The sequence below is a fragment of the Delphinus delphis genome, chromosome X (assembly GCF_949987515.2).
Source record: "Delphinus delphis chromosome X, mDelDel1.2, whole genome shotgun sequence".
Classification (NCBI taxonomy): Eukaryota; Metazoa; Chordata; class Mammalia; order Artiodactyla; family Delphinidae; genus Delphinus; species Delphinus delphis.
The window spans coordinates 41374014-41396239 of NC_082704.1; the positions used below are offsets into that span (position 1 = coordinate 41374014).

General features: G+C 41.7%; 1 protein-coding gene across 1 annotated transcript; it reads left to right on the forward strand.

Moving 5' to 3' along the window:
* The first annotated feature begins 341 nt into the window (after window positions 1-341).
* Window positions 342-22100, forward strand: BTK (Bruton tyrosine kinase). The gene is made up of 19 exons (XM_060002498.1): window positions 342-407; window positions 2290-2459; window positions 3007-3105; window positions 5012-5080; window positions 6567-6648; window positions 11708-11836; window positions 12151-12218; window positions 13064-13251; window positions 13670-13732; window positions 14306-14360; window positions 14651-14730; window positions 14910-15037; window positions 15854-15928; window positions 16426-16597; window positions 17101-17317; window positions 18371-18435; window positions 19046-19164; window positions 19670-19827; window positions 21620-22100. The coding sequence occupies exons 1-19, from the start codon at window positions 353-355 to the stop codon at window positions 21689-21691; spliced, it is 2064 nt and encodes a 687-aa protein (XP_059858481.1). The 5' UTR covers window positions 342-352; the 3' UTR covers window positions 21692-22100.
* Window positions 22101-22226: the final 126 nt, after the last annotated feature.

Sequence of the window (22226 nt, forward strand, 5' to 3'; positions counted from 1 at the left end):
AGAACTACCACATTTTCAGGCTGTGTGTGCCTGGAGTGGATCACAAGGAATGGGGGAAAGCAATCAAAGAGGGAGCAACCAGGCCGTGGAAGTCCCAGCAGTCCTCCAGCTCAATGATCTAGAAGTAGAGGCCATTTCACCCCATGCTCAGAGGGGCAATGGCTAGTGAGAGGCTTATTTACTTCCTCATACTTAGACCAGCACTAAACCCTACCCCAACACAGACACTTAAAAGAGAGGAAGGCTTCCTCCTGTACAAACTGGATTTGTTCTAAAAAAGAAAAAGAACAGAGGCAGCTTCCAGAAGGACCTGTCTTATAGGAAATAAGAGCAGACACCAAGACTGAAGCAGATGCTGGATCTGAACAGGGGAGTGTATCCACCAAGAGCTTACAACAAAACTAAAGGTAAAATGATGGGTGTGCTTTACTCAGCTAAAAGAGGAACAACTGGACGTGGTTTGTTTGGATGCTTCTGATCCAATTTACTGGTCATGCTACTCAATTTCTTTAGGGTATTATTTTGTCTTCTCTAAGTTGAGTCTTTGGTTGTGAATAGGTACTTAATTGGAATTCACCATGGGAACAAATGTGATATTAGTACAGGGATCTCGATGAGTTGGCAGTTCCTGAGAATAGACTGTTATTACCTGGTTACCACTACTTCTGAGTAAATGAAAAACCTTAATGTTAAAAGAAATCTTTTTGGGGTTTGAGCTGAATCTGAATGCTAGATAGAACTCTAGTTGGTTGCAAACTCTTATCAGTTTGTCACTCCTGTGAGAGACGATTTAAACTGGGGAGTCAGGGAAGAGAGCAGCTGTGTGAAGGGTGTAGGGAAAAGTTTGCTCCTTTGCCCGATTTTCTCAAAAGATCATTTATAAAAAATTGAACAAGTCTACCACCAGAAAACAGTGGCATCCACATGATGAATAAATAACAAAGTGATCATTCTGAACATCCCTGGTGTTCCTGTAACCTATTTTTGTCTCCTCAGTACAATAATAGAACATCTTACACCACAGGAAAGAGCAAAATAATGGTGTGGATAGCCTCAGGCTTCGATAAGAAACCATCCCCTTGCTTTCTTGGTGTGAGAAGTAACCTATGCTTGACAAGTACAAAAAACTACTTACTTTATTCTGCTTCCATGGTGCCACCAAAACCATAAGGAGTTTAGTTTAAAAAAGAAAAAAAAACCTACACCCTTCAGGAAAAAACTTACCTCCAACAAAACTTGAGGGAGAAGGGGCTGGTGATTTGGTGATTTTTTTCGTATTTTTTTTTAGTGCTCTATTTCTGTGGCAGTATTTATATTTTCACTTTATCTTTCTAATGAAGGTTTGGGTTGGTAATAAAATATAGTGTATTTAAGTGAATAACTGTGTGTTTTGTGTGAATAAAAAAACCAACGGTGACTTTTTGTAACTTTCTTTGCCTTTCTGTATTTCAGTTACCTAAACTGAATCTTTCTGAAGTACTGTAAGTTTGGAGAGGCTAAACAAGTTACTTTTCATAAATGATCAGAGAGAGCATCTATAAGATTAAGACAGTTGCATCACTTTTGCATGATGCTGTCTGAAAGAACTAATCTAAGCAAAAAGGAAGGGAAAATCAAAAACAAAACAAAACAATTACCTCTCAAAAATTGTTTTTCAATTTTAGAACAAAGCTTCTATCCTTTGTAGCTCAGCCAGAGGGTGATGGGCAAAATTAGTTGGGTGGCAGTTAGTAAATGTCCATAACTGCAGGTGCAGCCTCTGTATCCTTATTAGACCCCTTGGTTACAGACCCCAGTGGGACAATGTATGAAAAATTACACTCACTGTCTAGGAAACTGGGAACTGAAAGTCCAATATCTGCCTCAGTGGAGTTCTGGCACCTGCATTATCCCTTCTGGGGATATAAGGGTCAACAGCTGCGCAGAGACTTTTACTGTTCACAGATTCTGCACGTATCATAAAAGGGTGGTTAGTGTAGAGCTGCCTCTAGACATTACCAAGCACATGGGTACATATCACTTGATATCCAGAGCATTCCATTGCCTTATACAAGAACCCAGTTTATATGAACTCATGATGTAGAATCAATCACCCCACTTCGATGTGCATCGATTATACCTGAAAACTGGCAGAAATGGGTGCTATGGAAGGAGGACGTCAAAGTAAGAAGGTTCTTTGTTAGCTTTGAACATTTCTGTTCCATTTGAAACTAGGTGGCTAGGCTGAGGGGGAACCAGGAGGGATGAGGTTCAATGTGCTGGGTCCTCAAGAACTTTCATTATCAACAGCACCCAGTGAGCTCCAGAAAGAAGAAGCTATGGCTGCAGTGATATTGGAGAGCATCTTTCTGAAGCGATCCCAGCAGAAAAAGAAAACATCACCTTTAAACTTCAAGAAGCGCCTCTTTCTCCTGACCGTGCAAAAACTTTCCTACTATGAGTATGACTTTGAACGTGGGGTGAGTTTCTGTGCTGTGAAACCTGAGTTTTAAGGACTTGGCCTTAGATCTGCCTTGGGGGGAGGTAGATCCTTTTTGGTTTGAGGGGGTAGGTGGAAGGGACCCAAGTACACTTCAAACTCAGCAAAATGTTTCCTAGCCCAGAACTAGCTACAGACATACTGGAGCAAAAATTCAAAGGTGCTAAGAAGCTATGGGGAAAATCTCACCATGGATTCTTGCAGTTGGTGAGCACTCATTAAATGATTGTTGAGAATGAAATCCAAGACTTGGAAATTGCTTCCTTATTTTTTATGTTAAAGGAACACAAAGCCATCCACTCTTCTATAGTGTTTGCCCTCCATCTGGTAGTCAAAAAAGGTTAGGTTAATAGATCTGGAAGTTGTTTGGGTTTTGTTTGTTTGTTCGTTTTCTCAAAATGACAGGTCCTGATATAGAGTGTGGGTGTCACCTCTCTGTGTTGAATGATGAGATAGCGAAATCTAATCATCTGGTTGCTTAATCGCTCTTAATCTTTCTCCATTTTCTTCCTCATTCTCTTTCTCAGAGAAGAGGCAGTAAGAAGGGTTCAATAGATGTTGAGAAGATCACCTGTGTTGAAACAGTGGTTCCTGAGAAAAATCCTCCCCCCGAAAGACAGATTCCGGTGAGAAGAGGCCATTGTTAGAACTGGGCACAGGGCGGGGGGGCAGGAGGGTTGCAGTTAAGAAACTTGGAACACTTCAATTCTCTGTAAATAAACCTGTGATGCTGTGCAGTGTGGGACACATAAAGCTCCCATATATGTTCTTCACTCTGCCACATATTGGTTATGCTGAGTCTCAGCGTCTTTTCCCCAGATACAGAACAACTCACTTAATCTGGAAAACTTGTAACGCCAATCTTAAGATGATATCACATCAAGTTTTCAAACTGATCAGAGATGATTCGTTTTACTCCCTCAGTCACCAGGATCAGATTTACAAGCTTGAGTTAGTCTGAAAGCCAGAACTCTAGGGCTCTGAGTCATGAGATTCTTTAGTAGCTCACTGTTTCTTCTCTCATTTCCCAGAGCCTCTCGAGGACATAACGTCTACTGATTTCCTAGTTGATTTTTTTAAATATCATTTTTTTCCTGATGTCAAGAGTAATGCGTATTTATTATAGAAACTTTGCAAAATACAAAAAAGCACAAAAAAGAAGATAAAATCATGCATAATCTCATTATTCAGCTAAAACAACTATTAACATGTTCGTGTATGGACTTAACAGATGTTTTTCTCCATTAACAACACATACACTCACACTAATATATATGTTATATATTTAAAACATAGAATCATATTATACTACACATCTTACTTTGTAACCTACATTTTCAATTTAACAATATAAACTTTTCCCCATAACAATAGATACTCTTTAATAAAATGATTTTAATGACTGTATAGTATACCCTATCATGGATATATTGTAATTTGTTTAACCAATCTCCTATTACTAGACATTTGTTTCCAATTTATTTGATATCATAAATCATGTTGAAAGGAACATTCTTGCTTACATCTTTACGTACTTTTGTTATTCTTTTCTTTATAATAACTTCCTAGGAGTAATATTTTGTTCTTTTCTTTATGAAATCTGTATGCTTTGATTATTTTTATAGTTTTATTCTATTTAATTTTGTAGAAGTAGAATTTGAATATCATATACACCTACAAGCTCTGTATGACAGTATCTATTCCTCTACATTCTTTCCAACGCCAGATATTTTAAATATTTGTTAATTTGAAAGCCAAGAAAAATGATACTTCATTGCTGACTTATTTTGCAATTTTTTTGTTACTCATAAGGTTGGACAATTATATGGCTACAGCTCATTTATATTTTTCCATTTGTGAATTCCTGTTAATTTTTTGGCCGGTTTTTCTATTGAAATGTTTACCTTACTCCTAGTACTTTTTAAGAGATCTAGATATGTTAACTTCAACTATAATATATGTTGAAAATATTTTTCCAGTTTTTCATTTATCTTTGAATTTTGTTTATACTTGTCTTTTTTAACCATAGTGGGTTTTAAAGTCTATGTCATCAAATTAGCTCATCTTTCTCTTAATGGTTCTAACTTTTAGCATTATATTAGAAAGGCCTTGCCTCTCACAAAATTATGTAAATAGTTATGTTCTTTTCTGTTAGTCATAGTTTCATTTTTTTATATAAAGCTCTTGAATCCATCCAGAACTTACGTTGGTGTATGGTGTGAAATAGCTACCTTAACTACTCACCCCCCACCTCTGACAATATTAGTGGTTAAATGTTTGTCCCAGCATCATTTATTGATTAACCTCCCTTTTCTCAATAGTTTGAGATACCTGAGATTTTTTTTGGAATGAGTATGTGCTGGATCCTATGGATATGTTTCCCTACTGGGATATAGGAAGCAATCACTAAGGATTAGCATTGTCCATGCAGGAGAGCCTTCTGGAACCACTGCAAAAGACTCCCAGTACCTAGGGAAATCCAGAAAAGAGCAATGCATCAACCAATAACTATGATTTCTTCTGTCACTGCAGAGAAGGGGAGAAGAGTGCAGTGAAATGGAGCAGATTTCAATTATTGAAAGGTTCCCTTACCCCTTCCAGGTAAGGTATTTTCTCTCACTAGCTCACAAAGGGACCTGTAATATAATCGTTAGGGATGGCATGGGCTGTGAGTGTTTGCTTTTCTGTTTTTCCAATCAAACATAGTTTCTTTTAGTCTCTACACCTCAAAGAGAATCCATAATGGCACTAATCCTATTATGGTGTGTCTTGTCTATGGCAATGGCATTGAGAAAGATGCTCTGTTTGTTAAGTGAGCATTTCACTTCCTTCTGGTTCTGCCTATCTGTCTAATGGTGGTCAGTCATGTGGGTTGAAAAGACAGAAGAGGGGAGGGAAGGAGTAGTATTAGGAAGTTCGGTGTAGGGAAGGCTTATTAGACTTACATATAAACTTAAATTCTATTCTAGTCTGGAATAACTGAAGAGCCACATAGACATCTGTTTGGTAGATGCAATGTAAGCCATAAAAGAGAGCAAGAGCTTCAGATTCAATCTCTGATTTGGTTTGCTTATGTCCTGAGAACTCTGAGGCCACATGTCATGAATATAGCAGCCTCTGCAACAGTGAAAGCCAGAAAAGGAAGTGGAAAGTCTCAGGGGAGGGGGCTTTCTGTCATGGATTTATGAGCACAGCAAGACTAACAAGCAAAAAGAAAAATGTAAAAGGATCTTATTCATGTCCCTGACTGTAACAAAGTTTACAAAACCTGTGAAGGAGGGGTGTTTTAGACACAGTTTTTACTACCACTGTCTTTCAATAAGTTGATGTTTGACTGGGCTAGTGAATACTGGTAAATAGTAGATAATTCAAAATTAATTTATATTTGACTTTAGAATCCACTGTGATGTCTCTCAAGTCTGTAAGGGTTGGAACCACATCTTATATGTTTTGTACATCTCAATAACACCTAGCACGATGCCTTGTACATGTGTGGTGTTCAAAAAATACTGACTGATTTGATGACAATGCTTAATATATATTTCACTCTTTTGAAGTAGGTATGTAGTTCCAAACTTGGTTTATTTGGGCTAATATTGGCAAGGGGAGGCCACTAGGCAGTGGGGGGAAAATCATCCAAGAGTTAAAAATTTGCTCCATATTGATGAAGTGTATAATCCACATGTACTAATCAAGATTTGTTACATAAATCATTACTTCAATTATATTCTATACAAACTCAAGGTTTAATAAGATCATAAAATATCCTTCATTGGATAAACAAAAATCTTGACTCCACCAAGGGCTGAAGATTATGAACTAAGTTTACACACAAATTGAAATACAAGTCAAGAGGACACAGGAGTATTCACAAAGCAAAGAGTTTCTAAGTCCTACATCCCTGGATATGAATTGTTCAGGAATTCTTCAGATGGTTCACATAACCCCAGCTCCACTGCTCACTGAAGACCCTGCCTTGTTTTTGTTTTCCAGTATCATTATACAAATTTGTAGCTTAAGATTAGTTCCTTCAAGGTCTTTTTATTTTCTGACTCCTAACTGCTGAAGTCTGTGTCCATTGCCCCAGGTTGTATATGATGAAGGGCCTCTCTATGTCTTCTCCCCAACTGAAGAACTGAGGAAGCGTTGGATTCACCAGCTCAAAAATGGTGAGAATTATTTGGAAAATAAACTAGTTTCCAAAGAAAGAAGGAAAGGAAGGAAGGAGGAAGGAAAGAGAAAAGTTGGGAGAGAGGGAGAAAAAGAGAAAGGAGAGAGAAAGAAAAGAGAAAGAAAGAAAGAGAAAGAAAAAGGAAAGAAAGGGAAGAAAGAAGTAAAGAAAAAGGGAAAGGGAGGGAAGGAGAGAAGAAGAAAGGGAGAGAGGAAAACAGAACGGATGGAAGAAGGGAGGTGAAAGAAAGAAGAAAGAGAGGGAGAAGGGAAGGAGGGAGAGAGAGAAGGGAGGAGAGAGAGAGAATGGGGGGAGAAAGATTGCATTTTCTTCAATATTAATGATACAATTGAGTTCAATATTCCATCATATGAATAAAAGATCACATGCTAGACTAAGAGTTTCAACTCAGTTCTACCACTGTCTCTCTAATGCAATTTTGTAATTGTAGGCCCTTCCATTTCCCTATTTATAAAAGAGGTCCCATTCTTTACACCAATTACAAGGGGGGTATGGTGTGGCATTCAATGGTTATTTCAATATTTTGAATCCTAGGTATGAAATATGTAGTTCCAAAAAAATTAAATACATGATTATGAGAGTGCTTGGGGTCAGAGTAAAGAACCTGGTTCCAAGTCCTCTTCTACCACTAATAAGCTGGGTGACCTCTGGCAAGTAGGCCAACAAGCTTCTTTGAGGCTCAGGTTTTTCTTCTGAAAGAGGAATAATAATGGTGCCTACAGTACCTACCTCCAGGGTTGTCCTAAGGATCAAATGAGGTAAGGTATGTGAAAGCACATGGAAAACTGTAAAGCACTGTACATCTTTTCACTGTGGATATTTTCCAAGGAACTATTTCATGTTCCTTGCTTTGTGAGGACCTCAACTTGAATATAGTTCAGTATTTCACACAGACCATACAGTGTGCTCAGATAAACTTGACTGTAAATGCTTACAGCACAGGATGCATGCGCACATATTTGTGTGTATATATAGCCACATGTCAAGTGACTGAGAGATTAACTGGTTGAGTTGACATCAGGAAAGGCTGCCTAGAGAAACAGGAAGGATGGCAGACTGATAATGGCATGGTTGGGTTATTGCGTGACAGCCCTTTGTCTTAATAAACATTTAGACTCTGATATGCAGTGGCTGACTACACCAGCTTTGTTCACTCCCTTGAATGTAAGTCTGGCTAACATAAAAATCATCAAATCTTTCAAGCTGAAAGAGGAGAGGAGAAAGAAAGAGAAGTGTCATTTACTTAGTTCTTTCTATGTGCCAGACACCAAGCTAGACACCTTGTATTTATTATCTCATTTAATTCTTACAGCAACCTTGGGCTAAAAACAGCAACTAACACTTAATGAGCACTAACTCTGTACCAGGCTCTGTGCCAAGTGCTTCAAACGGACTAGCACATTTAATCCTCACAATAAGCTTATTAAGGATGCATTATTCCCCTATTTACAGATGAGGGAACTGAAGCTCAAAGAGGTTTAGTAAGTTGCTCAAGGGCACATAGCTAGTGAGTGGTGGAGCCTGGGTTCTTACTACACCCCTAGGTCTGTTTGACCCCAAAGCCTAAACTCATTGCATATTTTTGTGCTGCTTGGTTCTCAAGCCCAGAAACTGCACCTGTAGTTGTCTGCAAGATATTTTAGAGTAAGGCCATGTGAAGATTACAAATAGGTGATCTCTTGCACCACACAGTTCAGTTCTTGACATGTTTTGAAGTAAGAGGTTGGCTTTAGCCCTGGGGGTACAAAATGAGCAAACACTTCAGTAATGCTTATTATGATCCAGGATCTTCTCTAAATTCTTTACATATATTAGCTCATTTCTTCTTCATATCAACCATATGAGGCAGTTATTTTCACCATCCCCATTTTAGAGATGAGAAAACAGAGGTATAGAGAGGTTAAATAACTGGCCCAAAGGCACTCATTTAGTAAGTGGCAGGGTCAGGCTTTGAACTCAGGCTCTAGAGTCTGTGCTCTAAATCAAGATGCTACCTCCAAGGCCGAGAAATATACACAGAGCTCTAGAGGGCATATATATTTGTACTTCTTTGGTTCTCTCCACTGTGCCTCATAAATTGCCCTGCACACAGAAAGGGACCAACAAATAGGTGTGTTAATTGATTTTTCTGCAAGAGTAAACAACTACCACCAACTTGGGATCCACACTGATGGACAGCTAGGATTTAGTTTGGAAATAGGGGAAGGTGGGACATACTAGCTGAGGGAGAAACCAGTTGTAGGTTAGCCCAACAAATATTTATTGAGTGCCCACTCTAGTGATAAGTTATCCCACTCTGAGGTAAAATGCACCAATTGGAAATCACTAACATGGAAAGGGGACCTCATGGTATACTGGCTACCTCTGTAGTGGTATTGGCTGTGAAGAGGCATGAGGGAGCCTTCTGAGGTGCTGGATCTGAGTGGTGGTTAAATGGTTGTACACAAATGTGGTTAGCTGGATATCTTAGATTGTACATTTTATTATATGTAAGTTATACTTCAATTTAAAAAGTAGGGCCTCAGGTACCTCATATTGAGCTGCCATCTTTTTTCAGTGGTACTTTCCATGCAAAGTTTATATTCCTGAGGACTTAGCCCTGGGCTCTCTCCTTCCACTTCCTTGAACATGGCAGTGGGCACTTTAATGTTACAGCAGCACAGATATTTGTCTACATTCACTCTAGACTCTTCATTTGGTCAAGCTCAACAGAGCCTATCCTAACTGCAGCTTCAAAAATAAGCAAATGACCTGACCTCACCCAAATGAATGAAAGAGTGGCATTGGTGAAACTCCAATGACATATGTGAAGAGTAATCATTCATTCATTCCCCAAACAGAATTTTAGCCATTATCCTGAATAAAATGAATATGAGAAATCAACCCATCAAGTACTTGGAATGTGCATCAAACATTAGTGCTTCCCAGATAGGGCTGGCCCCATGCATTGGTGAAGTAAGCAGTTTTCTCCTAGTCCTCCCACTAGGACGCTGTCATAGTCAGCTTGGGCTACCATAACAAAACATCATAGACTAGGTGACTTAAACAACAAACATTTATTTCTCACAGTTCTGGAAGCTGGGGAGTCCAAGATCAAGGTGTTGGCCAATTTAGTTCCTGGTGAGAACACTCTACCTGGCTTGCAGACCGGTCACTTTCTCACTGTGTTCTCACATGGCAGAGAGAAAGAATTTCTCTCTAGTCTCTTCTTCTAAGGGCACTAATCCCATCATGAGGGCTCCACTCTCATGACCTAATTACCTCCCTAAGGCCCCACTTCCTAATATCATCTCACTGCGGGGGCTTCATTATATGAATTTTGGGGGACACAAACATTCAGTTTGTAACAGACACTCTGATTTTGCAATTCTCTCCTAAGTAGCTGGAAATACCAGCGCTGTGTTAACCAACAAAAGAAGGGGTGCCATCTTCGAGGGACCTCTTAATTATTTGGGAATGTAGGGTGGGTTCATAATGAGTGTGCTGGAGGTAGGGGGGCAGGAAGCCCTATAGCCTCTCATTAGCATAGCTTAATTTATCAGAGCAGCTAGTTGTTGATTAAGAATTTTTTAAATGTCTACTGGTGCCCAAGCCTGCACCCAAGAATCTTCAAATCCCTGGGTGATGGTAGTGGCATGGGGGGGGGAAGGGCAGAGGGTGGGAGCAATGAGTTCTGGCTGGAGGAGTACCTGGCACATTGTTCAGAATTGCCAGTGCCTGGTAATAATAAAAGTCAGACAGACTTTTGCTTGGTTTTTATTATTTTAAAGTCCTCTACAGACGACGTAGCCACCTATAGCCTGCACCCCATCTGAACAGCTCCCACCGCCCTGCATTTGGTGCAATGGTGAAGGGGTATGCTGAAAAAGTGAGGGGTGAGGGTGAGCAGGATAGACTGGTTAGAAGCCTTCAAATCCATGTTTAGAAAAGCATCAAGATAGCACTTTAAAAAAAGATGGCACTTTTTGTTCATTTGCCTATAAAATGCATCTGGCCACCAGTAGCTTCTAGGCCTCCCCCAAGGTCTTAAGTGAGTGGAGTGTGACTAGCAAGCTCTTAAGGACTTAAGTTGGTCTCTACAGAGGAAGGTTTTATTTTGTTTTTGTTCTTATCTTTTAAAAAAAGTTATGCAGAGCTTCTTTTTAGCATCAAATGCTGAAATGTGTATGTCCTCAAATATGCATATTCTTAGACCAGCCTAGGTCTTTGCCCCAGTGCTAGCTATTGTCAATTATTTCATTTGTCTTTGCTTTTCTGTTAACTGGCAACATGATCCCAGGATGACTTGTCTAACTGACTTCCGGTTAAGATTCTTGCAATGCCACAGTATTAAAAACTGTAAAACTAATTCCTCTTATCTGCAAATCTCTCATCCTGAGAGATCTTTTGGGCCTCACAACCCTGTGAGGGAAATGGAACTGCTGTGTTTGTCTCCCACAATGAGCTCAACCTACCTCAGTGGCCCTAGGAAGACTGAACTGTTTATTCTAGAGGCAGAATCACCTTCATTTGATCCTGAGCTCTGCTCTGTTAACTGTTCTGTGAACACAGAAAGCGTGAGGCAGAAGTTCTCACAAAGACAAATATCTCTAAAAGATCACTCCAGGAGCTGGGACATTGGTATATTGAGAGCCAGAGTGAAAGTCTGGCTTGTCACGTTGTTTCCCTTATCTGGAAAAGACCACCATAGTCAACACCTGCCTTACAGGAAGATTGTAATGGCTACTGGAAAAACATAGATAACATATTTTTGTTCTGGGGCTCTGGAGAATCAGATATTCTTATCACTTTGGTCACCGGTTGGGAGATAGTCATCATAACAGACCACTGAAGAGAACTGCACAGGAACTCTCTGGGGCCAAGCATGTGAGCCAACTGGTCCTGTGTCTGCTTCCCTTCAGGGTGGCTGAGGAAGGGGCAGTTGTTTGAAGCTCACTACTAAACTCAAGGAGGAAAACATGCCTATGGTGGCTTCTCCCACATGTCAGATGTGACCTCTTTCTCTCTCTCTCTCTCTCTCTTCTCTCCTGTTACAGTAATCCGGTACAACAGTGATCTGGTACAGAAATACCACCCTTGCTTCTGGATCGATGGGCAGTATCTCTGCTGCTCTCAGACAGCCAAAAATGCTATGGGCTGCCAAATTTTGGAGAACAGGAATGGAAGTAAGAGATCTGATCAATATAATTTCTCCCTCCTTTGACTATCCATCACTTTCTCAGGGCTCTATCAAACCCAGGTTTGTACATTTTGGCCAGTGCACAAAGGAGGGTGGGAGAGGAGATTAGTGGGGGCCAAAATTCAGCTGGTGCTCTGCTCTTCCAGCTGGGTGACCTAGCATTGGGCTGTATCATTCCGGACTTTTCCTAACTTACGTAACGTCAATGAGTACAAGAGTAAATTTCCTGACCAAACCTGTCCTTGGGCCCTTTCTGAAGATGCACTCTGTATCCATCGTCACTGGTTTCTCACTTTGCAGGCTTAAAACCTGGGAGTTCGCACAGAAAGACAAAAAAGCCTCTTCCTCCCACGCCTGAGGAGGACCAGGTATACAGGGAAATTGGGTGCTGCTACTGTTTAAATTGAAACTTACAATCACACCCTGAAAACAGACCAAAGTCTTAGAATTCTCCCTGGGATTTGGCAGTGTAAATTGGTATTCTTGCTGAGACAGGGGCTTTGTGCTTCTAATTAGGACTTCCTCTTCAGTGGAGAGATAGAGGGCTAGTAGGAAGCTCTTGGCAACCATTTAATCAAATCACCTGTTGAAAACAAAACAAAGCCTGATTTTTTTAAATGAAAAATATTTTCAAACATAAAGCTGAAAATTTTTAACAGTGAATATCCATATACCCAACATCTTGATTTTATCACTATTATATTACTTTAAAACTTGATTTTGGGGGTTATTTTTTGAGGTCTAGAAAGCCCTTTCTCATATATTGTAAGTAAGCAAGGCAGGAATTATTATACTCATTTTACAAACTAAGAAAAGAAGATTCAGAGCCACTTAGTAGGTCCATGTACTAGTTTAGTGCCAAGAAGCTTTCCGATTATGGCTGTACATGGTTTTTGTCCAGAAAGTTTAAAAATACTGATGCCTGGGTCCAGCCCTCAGAGGTTTTGACATAATTGGTCTTTGAAACTGCTTAGGTGTCAGGATTGTTAACCACCTGCTAGATGGTTCTGATGTACATTCCAGGCTGAGAGCCCCTGCATGGGTGCTTAAAACTGGTTGTTGAATGAATGCTGAATAAACCTTTTATTTTGCCTGATTTGGGTTAGAACAGTGTCTCCAGTAAGCCAGAGAGTTGGGGAAGAACAGGAGAGTGCTTCATATCTAGCCAACATCTAGCCAACCCCACCCGTACTTTTTCCTCTTAACAACACAGATCTTAAAAAAGCCACTGCCCCCTGAGCCAACAGCAGCACCTGTCTCCACAAGTGAGCTGAAAAAAGTTGTAGCCCTTTATGACTACATGCCAATGAATGCAAATGATCTACAGCTGCGGAAGGGTGACGAGTATTTTATCCTGGAGGAGAGCAACTTACCCTGGTGGCGAGCCCAGGATAAAAATGGGTGAGTCCACGCCTGCCCTTCCTGAGCCTTGTGCCCACCTACTCTATACACACGTAAAATCCTGCGGCATAATTCCCCTACTCAGTATCCTGATCAGAAATTGTTCTTCCCACACCAAAAGGAATATGCTCTCCCTCCAAGTACTTCTCAGAGGGCAGCTCTACACGTGGCTACCTCTCTGAGCCTGTAGAGTCTGGCCCACATGTTGTCGAGCACATGTAATCAATGCCACATGTGCAGAAGCTACACACTTCACTGGCCTAGCCATGCATTGGCAACATGATTCTCTTTGAGGGAGGGGCATTTTATATACCTTCATTCAAGATTGGTTCTGAGCCCAAGGATACAGGGCATCCAAATCTTTCTCTCACCCAGGATGGGAAGTGCTGGATGATCTATCACGTTGTCTCCTCTACAGGCAGGAAGGCTACATCCCTAGTAACTATGTAACCGAGGCAGAGGACTCCATAGAAATGTATGAGTGAGTATGCTTATGTTCCTAGCGCACAATCTTCCCAGAGGAACTAAATATAGTATAAACTTTTTTATAGTTTCAACAAAATTTTGATTTCAAGATACCTATTAAAATCAGTGTCAACTGGGTCAAATGATGCCACTCAAGTTGGTGCCTCTGTCTTACCCTCATCCCAAACACCCTGTTGATGAAAGCTGGAGAGGTCACCACACCCCCTCCTCCCCCCAAATCCAGAAGAACCACACTAAGACAACCTGACAGGAAACATTTGAAAGGTGAAAATGGCAAACTTCTGTGGATGTGCTTTCTCCCTAATCATGGAAGTGGGTTGTCCTTGAAGGCCCTGTCCCTGATCCCTCCCCTGCAACCTTCTGCCACCTGCCTTTGCCCTCTACTCTCCATTTCCATGATTCTTCAGTGCCAAGCACGTTTTGGGAAAGGGATGTAGTATGCTACGCACATGATAAGACACTCAATAAATAGAGGTTGAGTGAATTGACTGACTCACTGGCATGGATGAGCCACAGATAGCCACTTACACCATGGCCTAGGAGCCACACAAGCACTCTCTCTTTACAGGTGGTATTCCAAACACATGACTCGGAGTCAAGCTGAGCAACTGCTAAAGCAAGAGGTAAGTATGTGACCACAAGCAAATAGCATTCTCCTTGCACAGCAAACAAGGATCCTGAATTGCAGGCTTGCTGCTGTCCGCCATCTCCAGGCAAAGCAGTGTCAACGCTGTCATTTTATGGGGTCCCAATTATACTTTTCGCTGTCAAAAGCAATGAGGCTGCAGCTCAAACATGGAACTTGGCAGTGAAATCAAGGCTTCTATAATATTTTCTCTCGGGTTTGGGCAGGTGGGATGCAGGTGTGAGCACCACTTCCTCCTGACGGTCAGCTTCTTTTTCATCGTTTCAGGGGAAAGAAGGAGGCTTCATTGTTAGAGACTCCAGCAAAGCTGGAAAATATACAGTGTCTGTGTTTGCCAAATCTACAGGGTAAGTGTTACTGTTTCAAGGCCCTGGGGACAAAGGACAGGGGTGCCCAACCAACAGTTCCTTAATGAAGTGCTCCTCTCACATCCTCTGTCACTTAAACTCAAAACTCATCTCACTTCACTTCTTGGGCCCTTTGGACCCTTGTTCCCAAGTTGCTGACTCAGCATCCACTTCTTCAGGGAACCTCAAGGGGTGATACGCCATTATGTTGTGTGTTCCACACCTCAGAGCCAGTATTACCTGGCTGAGAAGCACCTTTTCAGCACCATCCCTGAGCTCATTAACTACCATCAGCATAACTCTGCAGGTAAGTACCAGGGGAACCAGAGAAGAAGGGTGTGACAAGTACCAGGAGAAGCAATTTAGGACAAGGTGGTTAGGGGAAGAATAAGCCTCACAGGGTAATGGGAATTAGCTGTGAAAATAAACCCCTGTGATGCTGGGTCGAGGTCAAGTGAAGAGGTAGTCAAAGGCAGAACTTATGCCCAGTAGGGACTGACTCCTTATTTGGTGATTGATGCTCAGTGCTAAGGAAAGACATAAAGGAGACTGGTAATTAATCAATCAGCAATATTCATTGTGTTCCTGGTGTGTACTCAGCAATTTTCTTGTTACTAGAGAACACATGAAAACTATTAGTTGAAGTCCCTGCCCTCAAAGGACATACAGGCTCAAAAACATCAGAAGAGTTTCTAAGCAGTGTAGACATTCTAAAAACTGGGAGATTGGTGAGAGCACGAATACATGGGAAAAACTTCATCAAGAAGGCTTGCTGCTGTCTACCATGTCCAGGCAAGGCAGTATCAAGGCTGTCATTTTATGTGGTCCCAATTACACTTTTCAGTATCAAAAGCAGAAGTAGGATGTGAGTTAAGGCTAGGCTGGGAGGTGGGGATATATTTAGCTGGGTTGTATATTTCAGTTAGCATTCTCTCTTTCTTGTCCCTGAAAAACATCTGTAAGAGGAGAAACTTCCAGAAAAATTCGGGTTGATGGAGATCTTCTGGGATTCAAAATGTACTAGAAAGATGAACACTGGAAGCGTGAGGCTTTAAGTGAGGGTGTGTGAGGCATCTCACCCCCTGCTCATCACCAGCAGCATGACTCTCTTTGTATGTTTCAGGACTCATATCTAGGCTCAAATATCCAGTGTCTCAACAAAACAAGAATGCACCTTCCACTGCAGGCCTTGGCTATGGTAACTGATTATTTCTCTAGGGTAGGGTGGACCGGCCAGTTGGAAGGACTACGTCTGGCAGACGCAACCAGACCTTGCCTCTCAATCATCCTTGCAGCACACTGTTCTATCCCAGCTGCTGCGAGGAAGGTTAAGAAGGAGCCAGACCAAAGTTATCTAATGATTTTCCTCCCTCTGGTGGCTCCTACTGGCACTGCAAAAACACAGATTCATAAAGGGATTTATTTTTTAATTGTGGGAAAAAAATCATAAAGGGATTTTAAGAGGATGTCTAGTTTATCTTCTTGTTTTATGCCTGACTTGTACTTAAATTCCCAGACTCCTCCAATCAGTAATCCCCTGTCCCTGAGATTTACCTGAGGAAAGATGGATTAGTACCCCTGAGAATTTCCCTTTTACTGCTTGTCTATTTCTACCCCCAGTAGGGATTCTTATCTATTGTAGAAATTATACATACATGACTCCCAAATAATCACATCAAGGCTTTGTTGTTATAGGATCATGGGAAATTGATCCAAAGGACCTGACCTTCTTGAAGGAGCTGGGGACTGGACAATTTGGAGTAGTGAAGTATGGGAAATGGAGGGGCCAGTATGACGTGGCCGTCAAGATGATCAAAGAAGGCTCCATGTCTGAGGATGAGTTCATTGAAGAAGCCAAAGTCATGATGTGAGTTACAGTCCAAACTCAACTCTCCATCCAGTCTAGGAATTACCAGGATGGTTCCCACTGGGTTTTAAGGTGATTTATAGTAAGAGAGATTTGGGACCATGGCCTGAGGTCAAACTTTGATTGGTGGGAGTAACTGCTAAGGTAGTCATTTCTCTTAGATATTGGTGGAGAGTAGTATTGATCATAGGCGTGTACCATCTCAGTAGCATTTGGGGGTAAATGTAGAAAATGAGACTTTCAAAAGGAAGACATTCTGATGTAGCCTTAGTGTTCATTCAGCCCTGGGCTTGTTTCCTGTTCTATTGATGGACTCCAAATCCTGGCTCACCCTCATATATTAGGCACTTCTGGAGTTTAGGGTAGGAAGGAGGAGCATCAACTTGTTATTTTGGTCCCTAATCTGACACTCTACTCCCAGGCCAACTCCTTTCCTCCTCAGCTCCTTTCTGAATAGTATTCAGAGCCAGAAAGGGAGGACTGGTTCATTGCCTTTCCTGTAGGAATCTGTCCCATGAGAAACTGGTGCAGTTGTACGGCGTCTGCACTAAACAGCGCCCCATCTTCATCATCACTGAGTACATGGCCAATGGCTGCCTCCTGAACTACCTGAGGGAGATGCGCCACCGCTTCCAGACTCAGCAGCTGCTGGAGATGTGCAAGGATGTCTGTGAAGCCATGGAATACCTGGAGTCAAAGCAGTTCCTCCACCGAGACCTGGTAGGACCTCAGAAGGATTGGCCTGGGTCCGAGGGCTGAGGGGGTGGAAGTAGCAAAGGAAGACCTATCACACATGGCTGAAGAGGGTGGCTGGAGCCATCATTTCAGTTTTATCTAGAAAACACTATAAGTTTGGTGAGCCTCTTCCCCAGTGGTCAGCCAGTCAAAGATCTCTGGCCTCAACACCACAGGTTCTGCCATGGTGGGAGCTAGAGCACTCACTCCCAGCCCCCTACCATGACAAGGAAATGGTGGGGTCCTTCAGGGGCAGAAGGGCAGCCCTGCTTCCTGATGGGACTGCTCTTAGCACAGAAGCATCATTTTGGTTATATCAGAGTCACAAACTGGGGGTCTGTTGGTACATTTGTTTTTTTTTAATGTTATATATTAGTCAGCAAACACTTAAAAACATTTCACATTAAATAACTGAATTTCCAGCTTCTCTTGAAAATCTAGACCGTCTTGTAACACCAGGCCCACATTCTCATAGGCCATGCTAACAGTTGGCTGGAGCTGACACCTATGAAAATGTGGGCCTGGTGTTACAATATGGTCTAACTGATTACAGGAAAGTGGCTGGCCTCCTTTAGACCAGACACTTTCCTGACACCTCCACCCACCCACTTCACTCTGTCACTTCACCTGCCTGGCCTCTGGAGGCATCCGAGTTTGGGCCCCTGTTTATTTCAGCCAGGCCAAGGCTCAAATCGCCTTAGTCCCACTGGTAGAAAAGCAGAAAACAAAACACACTTGCCTTCTGTTCTCCCTTAACTCTCAGCATTTCAGTGCAGGAAGGGTTGTCGTGGAATTGCCAATGTGAGTGAAATCATTCTGCAAGTCCTCAGTGCTTTACTTATGACTACGGGGGTTGCTCTATATGTGGTGGAAGTGCATCAAAATTTCTCAGTGGCATCAACTGACTCCTGTTAGGTGGGAAGGTGTCTCTATGTGAAGATGAGGCTTCCCTGGCTTCACTCCCTTGGTGGGCAGAAGTTTTGTGCCTTTAACCTCTGTGCCAGGGACAGAGTCTCACTGGTATGTGTTGCACTGCAGGCGGCCCGAAACTGTTTGGTAAACGATCAAGGAGTTGTTAAAGTATCTGACTTCGGCCTGTCCAGGTGAGTGTGCCTTTTTCATTTTTCCCTCTAAAAGTAAAAATGGCATGGTACAAACATGAGGTGACACTGTAATTTTTAATCCTCTCCCTTTTCCCCCTAATTCTAGTCTTTTCCACCATCTTTCTATACCTTTTCTTTCTCTGAATGGTTTAAGTCACTTTCCACCTCTTGTTTTATTGTTATATCCCTCTCTTCTCCTTTCTCCTTTGCTCTTTTTTTAAAAGCTAATTTCTCCAATACTTTATGTTGATCTGTTAATCCTGTTGACTTTACTCCGTGTCTCATTCTTTCCTAATCAGTCTAATTCCCACTGACAACTGCAGAATAGAAGGAAGGGAAGGATGAGAAAAGAGAAAGGAAAGAAGGCTAGAGAAGAGGAAGGGAGTACCTATTAGATCTTATTTCACTTCATCCTTGCTGTAACCATATTGTCAACCAGGAAAGCTAAATCAGATATGAAAACAGGAATCTGTTAGAAATAACATTTGTAAAAGACACTGGTTGGCCTGTAGGCGTATATTTGTGCAACTCTTGTGGCTGTGCCAAGAAAATTTAAGCAAATATCAAGCTCTCCAAATTCTAACAGTAACAAGTCCTGAATCCTTTGCAGGTATGTTCTGGATGATGAATACACAAGCTCAGTAGGCTCCAAATTTCCAGTCCGGTGGTCTCCACCAGAAGTTCTTATGTATAGCAAGTTCAGCAGCAAATCTGACATTTGGGCTTTTGGTGAGTGGATAAGATCACATGGATTATACAGCTCAAAGGAAAAGGAATGCAATGGAGGAAATTCACACTCTGTAACCTGCACAGAGAGACTGTTATTTGTTCTTGTTTTCATTCATCTAATTCTTAGGGAGTCAGGCACCACAGAGGTTTCTGGGGATTAAAAACAGTAAACTAGACATGATCCCTGCCTTCTTAGAACTTAGAATATATTGAGGGAAACAAACAATTCATTCAGTATGCCACAGCTTCTGAATACTGATTATGTACCAGGGACTCTGCCAGACCCTATAACTATAAAGACAAATAAGATGCTGTCTCTCTCCTAAAGGACTAATAGTCAAGGGCAACCCTGATAACCCTCCAGTGTACTCAGTACTATAGCAGAAGTTTGAACAAAATGAAAAAAAGCACAGAGGGGGGAACCAGATTGTAATGTTTGAGGTTGATTTAGGAAGACTAGGATCCCTACTACCCAGAAACAACACATTTTTTTTTCATTTTCTAGGGGTGCTGATGTGGGAAATTTACTCTCTGGGGAAGATGCCATATGAAAGATTTACTAACAGTGAAACAGCTGAACACATTGCCCAAGGCCTACGTCTCTACCGGCCTCATCTTGCTTCCGAGAGGGTATATACCATAATGTACAGCTGCTGGCATGAGGTAAGTGTTTTATTGGGACCTCAAATTATTTCCTTGAACCTACTTTCCCATTTAGCTGGCCAAGCACCCCAGCCCCACTCTCCTGGGCCACATAGCAGCTGGGCACAGACAGACAGCTGTGCACATTCTTGGATCCTGGCCTACATCCCAATCATTTCACGGCCAGAAGGTTTTCCAGGCCCATTCCAATTCTCACTAGAGTATCATTAGCAGACCCCAATACCAACTTGGCTTTAGGGAAAGGGGTGTTGTGGGGCCATGTCACCTAGCATAAGCAGGCAGCCAAAGGCACTCAGACAAGTGTATGGACATTAAAAAAGAAAAGTCATTAAAATCTGTGTTCATTCCTTTGGGAGTCATTTCTTCTACTTTACTAACTGCACACCTTTTCTGGCTGTGGTCCTAAATGAGATTTTTTTTTTAAAACCCTAAGGCCTGAAAGGAAACTAAAATGGGTAGTGCTCATGTTATTTTTTTTTTAAATACAGTGCATTACGGGATATGTGGGTAGATGTGGTATTTTGAAAATAAACAGCCTGTCCCACTATTAAAATGCTTTGCTGCTCTCACCTTGGGTTCTTCCAGGGGCGCCTTCTCCACTTTCAGTAGATCCTTGGCAACCTTAATTTGGCAACCTAAATGTCTAATAGGAAATAAGTGCTCAGCTCTTAGTTCTGCCCCACTAGAAACAGGGAAAGACAGACAGTGTCCAACAAGCATATATGTGAACCTGGAGCCATCTCTGCGGGGTGAAAAGTGGGCATTTGGATCAGAACATGGCTCCTTTCCCTTAACAAATCACTGAGGTCACAAAGAAAGTTTGGAGAAAGGGAAAACCCCTAGGAGCCATTTCCCTTCTCTCTCCCATGCCAAGCAGGATTAAGGGTGATTGACTATGCTCCCTCCCAACTAGGACATCCTCACTCTGCTAGTTAAGTATTTCAGACAGGCACTTTCTCCACAGCCTGTTTAAAGCAGTAGTCATGAAACTGGATTCACATCAGAATCCCTGGGAAATTCTTAAAACTGCAGATGACTGGGCCTTATTTCCAGAGATTCTGATTAGGTATGTCTAGAGTGGGACTTGGGTATGTCTTTTTAAACTTCCCAGGAAATTCTGATACTCAGCTAGGTTTGAGAATTCAAAGGAACAAGAAATTGATGACTTTTTGGTTCTGATGGATTGAGACCTTTCTTGCATGAATATGCCCTGAGTCACTAAATACCTCAGGGGCTTATGGACCAATGGCTATCACAGAGGGCCTTAGTCTAGAGGCCAGATGGTGGTAATAAGAGGTCCCAGGTGCTTAGGATCCCTACCCAGTGATGCAGCCCATGGTCTTGAAATGTTAATTCCTTTGTTAACTTTGGCTACAGGATGGTAGAAACAAGTGTTTGAAACCAAACTAAAAATTATCACAGCTTATAGGATTTCAGCTCTGTCAACCACTTAAACTTCTTTGGTTGCCACTTGAGGTTCCAAAATAAGAATGCATTGGTGCACAATTATGTAATGAATTTTGCCCTTAGTTTTAATCAGTGTTTGTCAGTGGAATTTTCACATTGTCCTCACCACATTAACCACCCGAATTACTAAAGATTTAAAGTGCACAAGGACTTTATGGAGCACTTCTATTTCTCCCCCCACCCCTTTTTTTCTTTTGGTAATCCACAGGGTATGCTACTGGGCATATAGCATAAACTTCATAAACATTTGCTGTTTACTCACTGTGCTTCCCTTGAATTTTGGACTCTAGTCCACTGTAACACTCTATTTTTTCTTTGGTTTTAGAAAGCAGATGAACGTCCCACCTTCAAAATTCTTCTGAGCAACATTCTAGATGTCATGGATGAAGAATCCTGAGCTCACCAATAAGCTTCTTGGTCCTACTCCTCTACTCCACAAGCCCCAATTTCACTTTCTTTGAGGAAATCCCAGGCTTACAGGCCCTGGAGCCTTTGTGCTCTTGCTGAATACACAAAGGCCCCTCTCCACATCTAGGAATGCCTTTCTATCTCTTCCCTTGGATAGTACCTTCTGAGCAAAGGCCAAGGAATTATTGTGCCTGGTATTTTCCCCCAGAGAGGAAATTTCCCAAGAGTATTAAAACAGACTGAATTTGGGATGGAAACATTTTTGGGGAGGGAGGGAATGTAAATAGCCTCACAATGGGTCCAACTGCTCTTTGGGTAGGCAATAGAGCTTGCGGGGAGGGAGGTAGAATTTGGCAGGAATAAAATGGTGTCATAAAAATGGGATGGGAGGGTGTTTTGATAAAATAAAATTACTGGAAAGCATGAAAGTTTCTTGCTATTTCGATTAATCATGCAGCCTCTCTGAAGCGCCCTATAAAACTGCTGTGTGGCACTCGTCTGTCATATTCCTACTTGGAGAACTC

What these genes read in the sequence shown, in the direction of transcription:
- BTK (XM_060002498.1), top strand. Translation starts at nt 353, where the DNA reads ATGCTGGATCTGAACAGGGGAGTGTATCCACCAAGAGCTTACAACAAA. An exon ending in GGTTCCCTTACCCCTTCCAG is followed by an intron (nt 5,081 to 6,566) that starts GTAAGGTATTTT and finishes CCATTGCCCCAG; the next exon opens with GTTGTATATGATGAAGGGCC. An exon ending in CCATCAGCATAACTCTGCAG is followed by an intron (nt 15,038 to 15,853) that starts GTAAGTACCAGG and finishes TGTATGTTTCAG; the next exon opens with GACTCATATCTAGGCTCAAA.